Source organism: Cydia pomonella, chromosome 24, assembly GCF_033807575.1.
Source record: "Cydia pomonella isolate Wapato2018A chromosome 24, ilCydPomo1, whole genome shotgun sequence".
In the NCBI taxonomy this organism is placed as follows: domain Eukaryota; kingdom Metazoa; phylum Arthropoda; class Insecta; order Lepidoptera; family Tortricidae; genus Cydia; species Cydia pomonella.
Genome location: NC_084726.1, coordinates 6,423,957 through 6,440,759, shown reverse-complemented (window position 1 = coordinate 6,440,759; position 16,803 = coordinate 6,423,957). Strand labels below are relative to the sequence as shown.

The window sequence follows — 16,803 nt, the reverse complement described above, 5'->3', positions numbered from 1 at the left end:
CATTTTTTATAACGTTTGTTTGGATTTGATTTGGTTTGATGTTTTTGGTATTTCAAATTTAGTATTTTCCTCGCGTTGGTATGGTGAAAAATTTTGTGTTTCTCTCGGAGGAAAAGTTTGTTTGACCCTCGTGCCTTGAAACCCTCGAGATTCCACTTCCGAACCACTCGCTACGCTATGGTTCAATTTTGGAATCTTTCGCTTGCTCGGGTATCAATATTAGCACGAGTGGTTAAACAACAACCTTGCCCCCTTGTAAAACAAACAACTAATATAAAATTTATAAACCCGTCAAACCAAATTAAAACTAAAATTGTAATATGTTTAAACACTTGCATTTACACATAGAATGATCAAAGAAAATGATGATTAGTACAAGTACGTGGTAAATGCAAAAACCTTGTGCTTTCCAAAGAGAGAGATTACAGAGTTTAAATTTAATCCATTTGAATAGTTAATGCGTAGAGTAATTTAGTGAAACCTTGTTAATAGGTACCCGGATAAGCAGAAAACATTTAATAAGTATATCTGACTAATTTGACGACCAGTTTGGCCTAGCGGGTAGCGACCCTGCCCACGAAGCCGATGGTACCGGGTTCAAATCCTGGTAAGGGCATTTATTCGTGTGATGATCATGGATATTTGTTCCTGAGCCATGGGTGTTTTCTATGTATTTAAGTATTTATAAATATTTATATATTATATATATCGTTGTCTAAGTACCCTCAACACAAGCCTTATTGAGCTTACTGTGGGACTTAGTCAATTTGTGTAATAATGTCCAATAATATTTATTTTATTTATAACTCGTTATCCGGCCCGATAAGGTATTTATTTAACGCCATGGGTTTTATTGGTTTGAAAATTGCTTCCTATATTAACATTGAACCAATAAATAAATATTACACAAATCGACCTAGCCCCACAGTAAGCGCAATGAGGCTTCTGTTGTGGGTAATACACGACATAATAAATATATGTATATAGATAAAAACTTAAATACTCGTACATACAAAGCATCTGTGACTCAGAAACAAATATCTGTGATAAACACACAAATAAATGCCCTTAAAAGGATTTGAACCCGAAATCTCCTGCTTCGTAGGCAGGATCACTTGACTATTCGACTAGGCTAGGAAGCCGCATGAAACTTTGAACGAATGATCTTCATATTTTTATCCGTTTTCCATCAAGTTTATAAAAAGAATCATAATAAGCAAGGTATTTTATAGTTTGAGGAATTCGATTATCACAAATTTAATGATATTAACGAGTCTTCTACGATTAATTATCATTATTTTACCTGTTAATATTATTAAATAAATGTACAAAAGGCGAGAGTTAAAGTGTTATATTATTTAAAAATAAATTACGTCAATTGTACAAGATTTGTAAACACTAATAGCGGTACACATAAACGCATTACAAGATTGAATTAGCTATTAATCGTTTGTCTTTCTATTTCGTTCGTCTATCATTTTGACTTATGTATTTATAAGAAAGGGTTAAAACATAATTTAACTAACTTAGGCTCGTAACATTTATTTTACTCCAGCTATTTTGATTAACTTCCCAAGTGGAAATACCTCTCTAAATTAAACAAATTAGTCGTCCCTTGAAATTCAATTTACCCAGGTTTCACTTTAAATATGAAAACCAGAGAGAATTATTAAATACTCCAAATGTCAGATCCTAGGGCTTAATGTTATTTCTCGTTTAATGTCGATGAGCAATTAGATTTTCTCTCGGCAATCCATTAGCATACTGTTACCGATTTTACTAGAACTCGTTGTGGTTTAATCTATAATGTATGCGGCCATAGTGAACAAAATGCAGTAGGTTACCTTTTCCTTGAAACAATGTCTGCAGAAAAAAAAACAGTGGCCCTCCAGGAGTGCCGACAGAAGTGAAAACTTGAAGAAATACGAGTGTATTTTTGGAATCGTCAGGAAATATTTTAATTCTTATTAGGTGTCGTTTACGGAAATATGTTCATCATCTTGACGTTTCCCCGGCGTTCCCGGTTGCATCTTAGCAACCCAATCCCAGGAATTTGACCTTTCATCCCAGGCGGCAAATTAGACCTTATTAATTAGTCCAGTTTCCTGGCGGTGTTTTCCTTGACCTAAAAGCGGTTGTTAATTTTCAAATGATATTATGTACGATACGAGTACGTATCTAAGTCTTGACCAACTTAATGGTACGAGACAGGGTTCGAACCGACGACGCTACGCTTACATATGTGATGTTTTCAACCACAACGTACCAGATTGTCGATAATGTTGATTTCAACTTGACCCATTTGTTTAGAATATCACTTATAGGCACAGTTTTTTAGATTAAGCACATTTTGTGTAATCCTGTATAAAGATTATCCATTAGAAAAAAAGTAAGTAAACAATCTTGACATGTTTATTTATTGAGAAACACTTTTTAGAAATCAATAACTATTACTGATTGTTTATGATCGTATATGATTTATAATTTTTACAGGTCCGATTTAGAGAAACTAATAAAATGTATCTTCTACTACAACAGTAGTTACAATAAAACTAGATCCTACCAAATCGTAAAACTTAAATCCACCTACTAACCTACTGTAGCTATATCCACTGTACGTCGGTTCGTTTGTAACATTATACAGGGTGCTGACAAGTGAATAGCTAGTTAAAGAACGAGTTATACCCTTTACATTTTTATTTTACATTTTATTTGGATGGGATTTTACCTATAATTGGGCATTGATTTACTGATGTGTTGATTTTATGTTCCATTCAACTTGATTGGAGGGTATTGGGTAGTTTTATGGTACTTGAGTGTGAAATATAAATCGAATAATCAGTGGTATTTGTGTAAGATATAAAATAGGTACTAATAGAGAGTGTATAAGGGAGAAGTAGCTAGTATAACTGATCAAATTGGGGAAATCCTGGTGAAAGGCCAGGTCAAGAGTACCCTGCAGCGAGTGTGTATGAGGAATGTTATGAAAGTGAAGGAAGCGAAATAGGTATATCAGGATCGTAGCAAGTGGAAATCTGTGGTCCCTGCCTACTCCTGGAAATAGGCGTGATTATATATATATATATATGTATGTACAAAATACTAGTAAAATGTAGTGATTATCAGAACCAAAGTTTTGTTTAATTCTATCCAACGTCTCATCTCCTCCTGCTCCTATTAATATAAGTTCTTTGAGACGAAAAGTTGTGATATTCTTCAACGTACGGTTTACGATTTTGGAAAGTTTGTTCCAATACGAGCCCGCTAAATTTTACACCGATTTATAGTTCGTGTCATCGACGGTGTCGCGCAGATTTGTCAAATATAACCTTTGATAACATGGCAATACGAGTCAAGACATGCGTCTACGTTAATGACACGTTCTTTACTTTACATTGGAGATCACAGCGTTAGTATTGATAGCCAAATTAGCTTGAACCGTAGATGGGTCAACAATCAATGTCCGTGACCGTACGGAACACTATAAAATGTGCATTTTTAGGGTTCCGTAGCCAAGTGACAAAAAGTGGAATGGAATCGTCATGTATGTCTGTATGTCCGTCCGTATGTAACAGCCACTTTTTTCCGAAACTATAAGAACTATACTGTTGAAACTTGGTAAGTAGATGTATTCTGTGAACGGCGTTAAAATTTTCACACAAAAATAGAAAAAAAAAAACAATAAATTTTGGGGTTCCACATTTAGAACTGAAACTCAAAAAAAAAAATTAATCACACCCATACGTGTGGGGTATCTATGGATATGTCTTCACAAACGATATTGAGGTTTCTAATATCATTTTTTTCCATTTTCTAAACTAAATAGTTTGCGCAAGGGACACTTCCAAAGTGGTAAAATGTGTGTGTCCTCCACTGTAACTTCTAAACTAAGAGAATGATAAAACTAAAAAAAATATATGATGTACATTACCAAGCAAACTTCCACCAAAAATTGGTTTGAACGAGATCTAGTAAGTAGTGTTTTTTAATATTAAATGGTACGGAACCCTTCATGGGCGAGCTCGACTCGCACGTGGCCGCTTTTTTATAATATAGTTTCATTCCTTATTGAATGCTACTGGGCGTATTAATACTCATTTTAATGCCATTTAATAATCCTTTACTGTAAACTCGAAGAGGCTATCAGATCAGCATATTATTTACAAACGTATAATCATAATTCATAATCATAACAAGTTTTAATTACTCGATCTCGTGGCTCTCATTAACTTATGCAAATCTCACAATTAAAAGTCAAGTTTACTGTGGGATATAATTATTGCAGCCGCGAAATTGCATTTCCACTTAATGAATTAATTCATTTATAGGTAATGTGTCCATGCATTTTTGCAGTTCGCTATAAATTAAGAATGACAATAGCAGTCATTCCTTTATTTCATTCCAATCTCTAAACTGTCAATAGTAATGTCTTTACTATAAAAAGTTTTTGGCAAATAAATACAGGTTGTTTTAATTTAGTCACCTGCAATAATTTACGGGGTGAATATATAGGTCATACAGAGCAACTTTTACTATGGGACCAACCCCGAAATCGAAAATAAAAATTGGCTGATTCATACATTTTGGCTGTCTGACCTTGACATTTTCTATGGGAAAGTATTTTTTTTTTTTTGCGATTTCAGGGTTAGTCCCATAGTAAAAGTTGCTCAATATGACCTATATATTCACCCCGTAAATTATTGCGGGAGACTAAATAAACAATTTTTGGTACAAGCTCTTATCGCTGACTGTTTCATTCCACAGGCAACTAATGCTCATTACAATTATAAAACCCCGAAACATACTTAATTAGGTTGCGTTTTTTCATCACAGAGTTCATGGCCACCTTCTGTCTCCATCATCAGATCACCTCGATGGTACCATAATATATAGTCACCAGACTTACAATATAGTTACAGTATGCAAATTATCAGCTTCATAGGAAGTCGGGAAGTTGGTCAAATTTAACATGCAAGATTTGACCCGTACAAACATACATACATACTTAGATTGCAAGTAAAATAAAAACTTGTTATAGATAAAATATAAATATTTGAGGACATCTTAAACAGGTCCACAAATGCTCAAACTATGGGTACTGGGCGACGACGCCGACGACATACAAAGTCTTATAGATAAATACATACTTATAAACATATACATATAACATTCATAACGTAGGAACAAACATTCATGATAAACACACAAATAAATACCCTTACCGGGATTCGAACCCGGGACCCGGGACCTATTGTTTCGTAGGCAAGGTTATTACCGGCTCGGCTAGGAGTCGTTAAACAAAAGGTATTATTACTAATACTGTCTGGTCCGCATGACGACACAGTACAGTCACCAAAATAATAGTAACAGCTAAAATAGTAAAATTTAAGCACATCCTTATTTCCGTGGTCGCCTTTTCTGTGGCTTAAGAGCCCGGTGTAACGATTTTAGAGCAAAAATTTAAAATTGATAGAATTAGTCGTTGAAATTGTACAGCTTTTGTAACGTGATATCTAAATAACAAGTATTGGTTTCGATTAGCACGTCTTCTCATCTTGCCTTTTAATAATGAGGTCGCAAGCGCGTACCCGGTAATATGTGACGAGAAGGGACAGTTTTTAAAAAAATCTCAAAAAATTACGATAGTAAATTAAATTATACAAAATGATGTATAAGAACAGTTTCATCAAATGTTGTAGATTGTTTAAGTATCAAAATTACGTTGAAATTAAGTCGATTTTAGAGAAATTGACACTTGTTTTGAAGTAATTTCTGGAGAAAATTGATTTCGTTTAACTTTATTTACACTACTTCAAATTTGTAATATCAAAAATGCAGTTTTACCATTTTATCAGTCCAAACTTTACGAAATTTACAAATAAGATCGACAAAATCATTGCTTCATGCGCGTTTACCTAAACGTCCATAAGAAATAAATTACATTACTAATTGAGTCTGTTTTCAAGAAAATACTTACTAATAAAGAAAGACAACAAGACATGCTAATAGAAACTAGTACTTGTAATTTCTAATAGTTACCAGAAGGTGTAATTTCATCGACTAAGTCTATCAATTTGACATTTTTGCGACTAAAATCGATAACGGCCTCTTGAGACAGTGAAGCCGAGAGGGTAACGTAGGTCTTAGGCTTCCTGCGTTTCTTCAATTCCGTCCCAGGCGGTGTAATGTAATGTCCAATGTCCATGGAGGTCACTTTGCCCACGTCAGATTCACTGCGTGGATAACAAACACGGGAGGTGGCAGTTATCACCCACCAAAAGCGGTGTTTCTCCGGTGTTACACCGAAAATCGTCTCCAATAGACGCAAAGGCCGATGATGATGATTTCCACGGTAACAAAGGTGTATTTTGCCGTAACTATTTGATGTTGACTGTACAATGTTCATCTTCCATATGCTCCGGTGGTATCATATCGACAGGTACGAGTATTTCGCTATTAATGAGATGTGACGTCGATAACATGATTCAGTGTGTACACGGTCTAATGATGTTGTAACGAAGATGTAGTAGAGTAGGCATATGTAAGTTCGGGCGTCACAGTAGCTATGGATGAAACAGTATGACAACTCTAATATTTTTTTTATGATACAATGTTTTTGAAAAGATATACAAACATGTAATAACAAAACTAAGTTGATCAGATATGAAGTTGATAAAACAAAGTACATTATCAAAATTTTTCAATTTTTACTCCTGATTTTTAAGTAATTAGTCGAAAGTACCTTCTGAAAGCATGAATTGAAGTGGCTTAAAATCCACGTGAATGTTTAAAAGTGGTCGCTGTAGGTGACAAGAACAAATCCCTGTTATTATTTTAATATAGGCTCTAGACTGGTCTGACCTAGTGGGTATGGGTAGTGCCCCTGCCTATGAAGCTGATGGTTCTGGGTTCGAACCCCGGCAAGGGCATTTATTCGTGTGATGAGCACTGATATTTGTTCCTGAGTCAGGATGTTTTCTATGTATTTATACTCGTATATTATATGTTTCGTTGTCTAACTACCCACAACACAAACCTTCTTGAGCTTTCTGTGGGGCTTAGTTATTTTGTGTAAGAATGTCCAATATATATATATTTTTTTTATATAGCTTGGTCTTGTTATGATTCATCAAAAAATATCCTGAACTCGATCAGTACTAATACTGGTAACTCCTGCAATAACAATGTGTTGTATAGTTATTATATTTTATTCGGCAAAATACCACAGTAAGGTGTAGCGATGTCATTGATTATACGCGTAGAAAAAGAGTAAGAGCCACCACCCACAAGCCAGCCCACACTAGCGTCTCCCAAGCATCGGCCTCTAGTTCGAAGCAACTTTGGCGACGCTGACTAGACGCCGACGCTCATTATATGTATGTATGTATGATTGATTCCCGTAGGTCTTTTCTCATATCCGCCTTAGTAGAATGGCCGCCTTACTGTTTTATTAATAAGCACTGCATGTCGCACTAGCTAACTCAGTCTTGTTATGGCTCAAGCCTGGGGCACTCTGGCAGAACATTTTCTGCCTATTATTACTCGTGCCAAAGGCTCCACAGGGCGTCAGATGCCTTGATATTTAAATAGATCACATGTTCATTTAGTGTGTCTTAGGTTTAGTACCTGTAAAAATAGTTGTAAGTGTGGGAAATAAATAAATAAGTGTGGCTGCGGGGTAAGTGTAACTGGCATTCATACCAAGGCTTGTTTACACATTGAATAGTTTTTGTGTGAGTTCAGACATTTGCTACTAAACGCAAGTAGCAAATTTCACTCGCAACTTACAATTAATACTTTTTTTTTTATTTCAACTTTATTGCACAGTAAGTTTCACAAAAGGCGAACTTAATGCCAGAAGGCAATCTATACCAGTTAACCTTTGGGCCAAACAGAGATCAAATAGTAATAGGTGCGGGAAATGTTTACAATAGGTATAAGAGAAATTTTATACTAAATACAAATATTTATGCCAAATTACATAGTAAATACTAGTTCTAAGCATACGCACATATTGATATAATCAGAATCAGAACAGAATATAATATACTTACTTACATAAATAAAATACCTACATGTACATACATATGTGTAAACAGGCCTGAATGTGAAGATCAGCCATGGCAACACATCATTTCACACCAGTTGCACGAAGTTTGTCTACATACTCGTCCATAAGAAAGTAGATTAATTTAAGCAGCAGCGTCTGGAGGACCTAGATGCTAAGCGACATATTATTCGAAAGACGCGACCTAAAGGCCACCCCACAATAGCGTTTTTTTGAGCGTCGGCGTCTAGTCAGCTCTGACGTCGCTGCGCAGTTGCGCCAATGCTGCGCAAATATACGCTAACGCTCACTAGTGTGGAATCTCTTTAAGTCCTCCTACACGTACCCGCAACTCGACTGGACAATTCCATTGCGCATCGTGAGACCGCATCTTCAAGACAGTTAGGTTTTGCGAGCGACATTAGAGCATTTCATAATCCGGACAAGAATTTGATGGAGTCGCCATTGCCGGATACGGCAAGGAAGGACTACTACTACATTTTCATAAATAATAGCTTGTTATAGCTGACTAAACAATTAAATATCGATAACAGCACAAGCCTTCAAACCATTCGATATTAACCTATCCTAACTGATGCTAATCTGAATAATCCATCAAAAGTGCCGGCTGCTGTCATCTTTTTTACATTTGACGTTTTACCCTTTACTGAACGTACTCGACGCAATTTTGAAACAGAAAAGTACTTTATGTTGAAAGAATTAAAGCTCAAAATCAAATGGCACAGAGCTAACCTTAATGTTTAGAAGATTGGCCTCGAAAAATGCACCTATTTCGAAAGATTTAAGACTCGAAACCAAGTGTTTTATAGTCAAACCTCGTGATTAGAATATCACTAAAAAAAACGTATCTATATCGAAAGAGTTAAGATTCAAAATCGAATATTTAATGCTTACTTTAAAGAGTAAAACTTCGTGATTAGAAGATTGATCTCTTTTATATGTTGTTTTGTTTCTAAGCGCATCAGTTACGTCGTGACTAACGCTAAGCTTATAAGTGACTGCTTTATGAGTGATGTATAAAGGTGACATTTACGACTAGGGCAGTATTACTGTTGCAACGTTACTGCGTTCTAACGGCTTGCCTAGACCCGGGTTCGAATCCCGTTAAGAGCATTTAATTGTGTATTTATCACAGATATTTAGATTGTCGCGTAGTACCCATAGTACAAACTTTGCTTAATTTGGGGCTAGATCGATCTGTGTATGGTTTTCCCCAAACATTTATTTAGGTATTTGTTTTATCTTATTTGTTAAGTTTAAATGTTTTTGAACATTAGGTTTTTCGTGAGTTTACTTATAGATTATATACAACATTTTTTAAATCACTTTAGTAAAGAATCTTACAAGTACTCCCAAGTCATAAACATTAATACATACATACATACATACATATAATCACGCCTATTTCCCGAAGGGGTAGGCAGAGACCACGGATTTCCACTTGCTACGATCCTGACATACCTCTTTCGCTTCCTTCACTTTCATGACATTCCTCATACACGCTCCTCGGTTTAGGGTGCTCTTGACCTGGCCTTTCTTCAGGATTTCCCCGATTTGATCAGAGAAAGTCCGCCGAGGTCTACCCCTTCCAACTCCCTCTTCTACTTCTCCCTTATACACTCTCTTTGTTAACCTTCTTTCACTCATTCTTTCCACGTGTCCAAACCATCTCAACATACCTTTCTCAATTTTTGTCACTACATCTTCGTTCAGTCCACACTTTTCCCTTATCACACTGTTCCTAATTCTATCTTGTAATTTTACACCACACACACTTCTCAACGCTCTCATTTCCACTGCATTCACTTGACTCTGATGTTTCTTCTGCCATACCCAACTTTCGCTACCATACATAAGTGTAGGCACCAACACCCCTCTATGCACAGCCAACCGTGCTTTTTGCGACACCTTCTGGCTGCTCATAAAAGCGTTGAGTGCCCCATTCACACGATTTCCAGCATTCACTCTCCTTTCAATGTCTTCATCATGTTTACCGTCCCTAGTGAACAAGGTTCCCAGATACACAAACTCTTTCACTTGTTCAACTCTTTCTTGACCAATCAAAACTTCACAGTTTGTCATACTTTCTCCCTTTTCAAATACCATTACTTTCGTCTTGCTCACATTTATTTTCATTCCTTTCCTTTCAAAAGATCTATGCATTCTAGTTACCATCTCCTGCAATTCTTCACCCGATGACGCCAGCAATACCAGGTCATCAGCGTAAAGAAGACATTTGACGAGTAAACCTTTCATTCTCAGCCCACATTCATCATTTCTCAAATCATGCATACTACTGTCCATGAATAGATTAAACAGCCACGGTGACGCTACACATCCTTGCCTAACACCCTTTTCGATGCTAAACCATTCAGTGTACGATCCGTTTACTCTCACACAAGCACTGGCATTAATACAACAAGTCAAAAGTCACTTCGAACCAACCTCGTTATCTCAAAACTATATGTCCGTCTGTCTGTACCCAAACACTATCTACTTTAATTAAAACGTAAGCTTTTAAACCGGAAACTCAGAGATAAGACATTAAATCGTGTAAGTTGACGGCATTAAGCTTAAATAGCCCTTTGATATGCCTTTGATACGCCGAATAACGGATTATAGGCAGAGATCCGGCTGACAAAGCGCTTACCTCGTCGCATTACGAATTTATCAAAGACTAGACAGTGGGATTGTGAATAGATTGTGCTCTAGTTAATATGTGGTGACCTATTTTGCATGTGACGTACAGGAAGACGTCATTGTGGGATTTGTTAGTAGAAACAGAGCTTTAGGTACATAAGAGGAAAGGGGACGGCCGTTTCTCCATACAAACGTAGTACCCATTTTCCTCTCTGGATAGTGATATTATGGAAAATATTTTTTTTGATAATATATTGATAACCATAGCTATGCTCCTACGTTTAACTATTTTCGATTTATTGATAATTGTAAAAATTAGGAGCGAAAAACAGAATTCATACAAAATTTAAAATGATCCTAATTCTTATAATAATTAAAAATTCGAAAAAAATTCAAACGTAGGGGCATAGCTGTGGTTGACATACAACAAATTTTGTCAAAATATTTTCAATAATGTTAACATGGGGTTCTTCAAAAAAGGAGTCTGCAGGGTTAAAAGGTCGGCAACGCGCATGTAACACCTCTGGAGTTGCAGGCGTCCATAGGCTGCGGTGACTGCTTACCATCAGGTGGGTCCTGTGCTTGTTTGCCACTTACCACGCAATTAATTTTTATACAATCTTTTAAAATAGGTAAATGCCATATCAATAAACCTGCTTCAAACCGATAAAAAAAACACAACCAAAGGCAAACTTATTGTAGTATCATCTTAATCTAGATGGCTCTCACACTATAACTATTAACATATAAATTACCACGTTATAATCCTTTTGACCTGATTCTCCTCTTTCGTATAAACTTAAAGTAAACTAAATACATTCTGACACACATAGTGTATCTATCCTTCAAACCAATTTCAATCCTAACACATCAGTATTAAGTTCAAATTGGTTGGCCAAGGGCTTGGATACTTGGAGCGAAGTTCAATTTATTTTCAATCTTAAATTACTGAGAATAAGGTTGAAAGTTCGATGAGGAGTTTTTTTAAATATTTTGGTTTTAAGGATGCCATGTATGGAGAAGATCAGTCAATCAGGGTTGAGAGCAATTAGAACTGTCATTGGCTTGTTGGCGATATTGATGGTTGAGCAATGTTTATTTCTACCATAACTATACCTAATTTTCTGGTTCAACGTGTAGATGCTTCACGATTTGTTACTATCTTAGTATAAGTACAGTCAGCTGCAGAGAGAGGTGACCCCATCGGTGACACATCGATTCAATTTAAAATCAATGTTATGTATCTATTAATTTATAATAAACGTTGTTTGAAATCAAATACTTGTTATAAGTTAAACGTATAAAAATTAAATGTTTCAAAAGAAGTACTCCAAATCAAATTAGAGCCTGATGTTCAACTTTATTCTGAAGTTAAATACAGAACGGCACCCAGAATAGACTAAAGAAATTCATATTCGAATAAACTCTTTATATGTCGCGTGAAAGCGAATTGAAAACTAAACCGAAGTCGTAGAAAGTTTGCCCCATAAAAGACAGCCTTAACACGAATTCTTTTAAACCTCCATTCTTGAATCGCGAAACTCTAACTAAATTGGATTAATTTGACTTCTATCTTGCTTTTATGCATTTGGTTTTGTATGACAGGCAAGAATTTTTTATTTTTTATTTCTAAATTCATTGTTTAAAAGTTTGTTGTTCAAAAGATAACCCTTATCATATACCCTCTAGTAATATATGTCCTACTAGTTTCAAACCATATTATACAATCCACGATAATTAAACGCTTGCGCAATGTTAAGGATTGGCTCCGCACCTAACAGCGCCACCTCTCAGACAGTTAAGCAAACTTTACTTACGAATATATAGGTGCGTCGTGCCCCTGCTTGTACCAGATGACCAGCCCCATTCGGTCATCGGGAAGAGCTGGTGTGACGTCACAGGGCAGCTCGACGCCGCCCCCGGTTGGTGCGTGGAGAGATTCAATGGCCGCTGTAACAAGGAAAAATATACTTATAAGTTTAGAGAAATACTCTTATACATTTTGACGACCGGTCTGGTCTAGTACCTTGCCTATGAAGGTCCCAGGTTCGAATCCCGGTAAGGGTATTTATTTATGTGATGAACAAAGATAGTTGTTTCTGTGTCATGAATGTTTTCTATGTATACAAGTATGTACTTATCTATATACGTATGTATATCGTCGCCTAGTACCTACAAGCTTTGCTCGGTTTGGGGCGGCATCGGCAGTTGTAACTGTTTCCTTCATAAAATGAGTAATGTTCGACGTCGTCATGTCATGTCACGGTTCGAACGTTCAATCCGTCACGTATTTTATTTAAACAATTGATAGCTACAGAAGCCGCATCTAAGCCTAAGGCATGAGTGGACGCTCGAGCTAGGAGCGGCCTTAGTGCACGCTGCCGACATCAGTTGTGAGCCAGACGCCACGCTGCATGCCACGCTGACCGCTCCGCTTCGAGCGTCCACTCAGGCCTTACACTAAACCGCAGCAGTAATGACGCCACAGTAATGTAGCTGCTGTTGCTGTCCGAATATCACTTTTGTTTAATCCAACACTACATATATATATATATATAAATTAAACAACATTTTATTTACAATAACAATATACATAATGGATATATACTCGTACAGAGGATTACTATAACTAGCTTAAATCTAAAATAGGCCCTTGAGGCATTGTACCAAGGATGCTGGCGGCATTTCCTGGTTGTAACGCAATACTGATACGTTGTGCGAGGAAACCGCCAGCTCTTCGCTCACCAGTTACGTTAACCATACGCTTCGCGATTTAATAAAATTATGTATAATCAATTTGGAAAGCTGCTGCTCAAAATACATTCAAATAACCTCAAAAAAACTCGTTAAGTTAGATTATCTGATACTGTCTGAGAGAACGCAAATTTATTTCACCAAATTGCCTAATTTATTATTCACAAAGATCCCTAGATTTTGTAGCAATATTTTACCTCTTAAATTGTCGATTGAAATAAAAATAATCTAATGTAATCGACAGTAATCGTAGCATCCCATATTTCAAATCTAAATCGGTGCTTTATACGAAAAAAAACCATCATAATCGACAACTTGGCTTTACCATGTAAAATAGGCGTATCAGCATGCGTAGCCAACATGCCAATTGTTAACGCTCCGTAGCGTAGTCATCTCTCTCTATTACTCTTCGATATATATATATATATTATACCACGACGGTGGCAAACAAGCCTGCAATGCGGCCTGCCTGATGGTAAGAAGTCTCCGTAGCCTATGTACGCCTGCAATTCCAGAGGACTTACATGCGCGTTGCCGACCCTAACACTCCGCACCCTCGTTGAGCTCTGGAAACCTTACTCACCGGCAGGAACACAATAAGAATAAAAAAATAATAATAATAATAGTGAATAAATAATAATAATAGGGAATAGTGTTATTTGGCTGCGGTTTTCTGTAAGGTGGGGGTAAATCTCCAGTTGGGCTCTGTTCTAGTTGTGGAATAACATCCGCTGTGCTGTGCCCTACCACACAAAGCGAGATGACATTCACAGGCCCATACCTCTCTTTTGGACGTAGTTTAAGGACATAACCGTGTCCGAGGACAAAGATACGCTATATAAGTTGCGATTGGAATTTTCTATGAACAATTGTTATCTGTAAACATAGCTACGAAGGATCACGTGTAAGATGGCTTATCTGGCAAAGTTTGTTCAAGGCTGATGGTAGTGTAGCTCTTCATAATAATAACAGAAGGCAAAGTTTATCAAAGCATAATATTATCGATGAGGAAGCGGACTGATTAAATCTTACACATTTCTGGGAGTTTGAAAGAGGAAAGGGGACGGCCGTTTCTTCATACAAACGTAGTCCCCATTTTCCTCTCTGGAAAATACTTTTACATAATGTGATGTATATTAACCATAGCTACGTTTGACTTAAATTTGAGTAAAAATTAGGAGCGAAAAACAGATTTCATAAAAAAAATATTGCTCTTAGGAGCACGTATGATTTTTTAGTTCCCTACGTTTAACTTTTTATTAGCTTCCACACACAGCTTCAGCTGACTTTTTTTTAATTATTATTATAAGTCACAAAATTTTGGAAGAAAATGGGGACTACTTTTGTATGGACAAGAGATCCACTATACTCTTAAAAAGTGTATGCTACGATGGTCGATGACAGACTATGAAAGTGCGACCATTATATGCCTGTAGGCATCCAGTTACGGCGTATCGATGTGGCTGTTAATTTAGGTATATATTTCGGAATACGCCGTCATTTAAAAATATATCAGACCTTTCGCCATATAATTTGAGTTCCAGGCCGCGTTTAAGGGCGATATATTAACTTTTTTTTTATCCCTTAAGGCAGATTATGTGTTTCACGATACTGCCTGTATTACGATAATTCACGCTTTGCAAGTTATTTTTTAGGCGTTATAAAAAGGAATGATTATGGTGATATTGGAGATGATCAGAAAATGGCGAGCCATTTTATCGAGATAAATGAGATATTGTTAGTAGTGTTATGATTTTTAATTTATTTCACATTTTACAATATTTTGGTCTCAATTATTAAGACTAGCAATATAAATGTCAAAATTGACAGCCAAGTTCTATCCAGCCAATCACAGGCGAGTATTTAAACACCAATCCGGCTCATTTCCGGTTCGGTTGTAGGCGCCATGTTGGTTGATAATGGCGGGCATTATGGTGACAGCGCTTGATGAGTGCGGACGTATTGTTGAATGTCATATTCAATAAAATCTGTTACAACTAAGATTGACTTTGAATTTATGAAAGTAGAGTAAATAGAGATACGATCCGATTGATACGGTATAATAAAATAAATCTAAATATATATAAAACCCGCAGGTGCATGCCTGATAAATATATTCAAAAGTGCGAACAAAATCGAAATAATGTTATGTGTCATATCATAGCAAGTGTTTAATTCAATATTTATATTAATATTTGACGACCAATCTGGCCTAGTGGGTAGTGACCCTGCCTATGAAGCCGATGGTTCCGGGTTCAAATCCTGATAAGGGCATTTATTCGTGTGATGAGCATGGATATTCGTTCCTGAGTCATGGGTGTTTTCTATGTATTTAAGTATTTATAAATTATATATATCATTGTCTAGGTACCCTCAACACAAGCCTTATTGAGTTTACTGTGGGACTTAGTTAATTTGTGTAATAATTTCCTATAATATTTATTTATTTATATTCATTCATTCATACTGTATTTAACCAACCGGAGTCGCCTTTAAGAACTTACCCCTCTGTCGAAAACCTCAGCCAATGGTCATACTCACGACATACTTATTGTATGGACTGATCGTTATCTGACACGGCTATTTGTACGTTACGCAAAAATAGCCATACATTTGACGTTTCCCTCCCCCGGAATAATCGGCAGACTGTTTTGTAAAGAAAATTACAGACAAGGCGTCTGCAAAGTGGCTAAGTGAGAGCGACGATCGTGAGCTCCCATGGTGGCTGACGTAGGTTGTCTGTTTTTGCAGTAAATATAAAAATAATATGTCATTGTTATTACGTAACAGAAGGTATATTCCATGATAAAACCACCCAGCGTGTAAGGAAATTGGCAGATAGGTACATCGACGACAACAACGACGCCGCAACAGCAATACAGCTGCAGTTGACATCCGAACGACACCGTAAGATGAGAGAGAATATCTCATCCCAAAATAAAATCCATATAATATTTTTTACGAGCCCACATTCTTTATTTTGTCTCTTGATTATCACTCAACCTCTAAAAAAAATTACTTCTTCGCGGGTTTTTTGGCGGCGGGCTTCCTAGGCTATAACCGCGAAAATCGAAGTTCGTCAATTGCGGGCATTTTTCTCTGTCACTATAATTACGTGTTAATGAGAGGAAAAGAGAATGATCCCTGCAATTTGCGAATTTAATCTGGTACGCGGCTTCGGGACTTTCGTTTTGGGGACGGCCTTTTTGCCGAAGACGGAGCACGCCGCCTAAACATTACCAACAGACATTACCAACCCTATACGAGATATCGATATGCGTAACAATAACCATTCGCCGCAGGATTATATCGACTATCGATAACTGCTATACGATAACGGA

At 36.6% G+C, this 16,803-nt stretch overlaps 1 protein-coding gene across 1 annotated transcript in view; it reads right to left on the bottom strand.

Moving 5' to 3' along the window:
• LOC133531114 (B-cell receptor CD22-like) overlaps nt 1–16,803 on the bottom strand; it is a 620,993-nt gene that overhangs the window by 89,434 nt on the left and 514,756 nt on the right. The window contains exon 3 of the mRNA XM_061869231.1: nt 12,526–12,658. Within this exon, the coding sequence (XP_061725215.1) occupies nt 12,526–12,658 (133 nt within the window). The remainder of the gene's footprint in view (nt 1–12,525; nt 12,659–16,803) is intronic.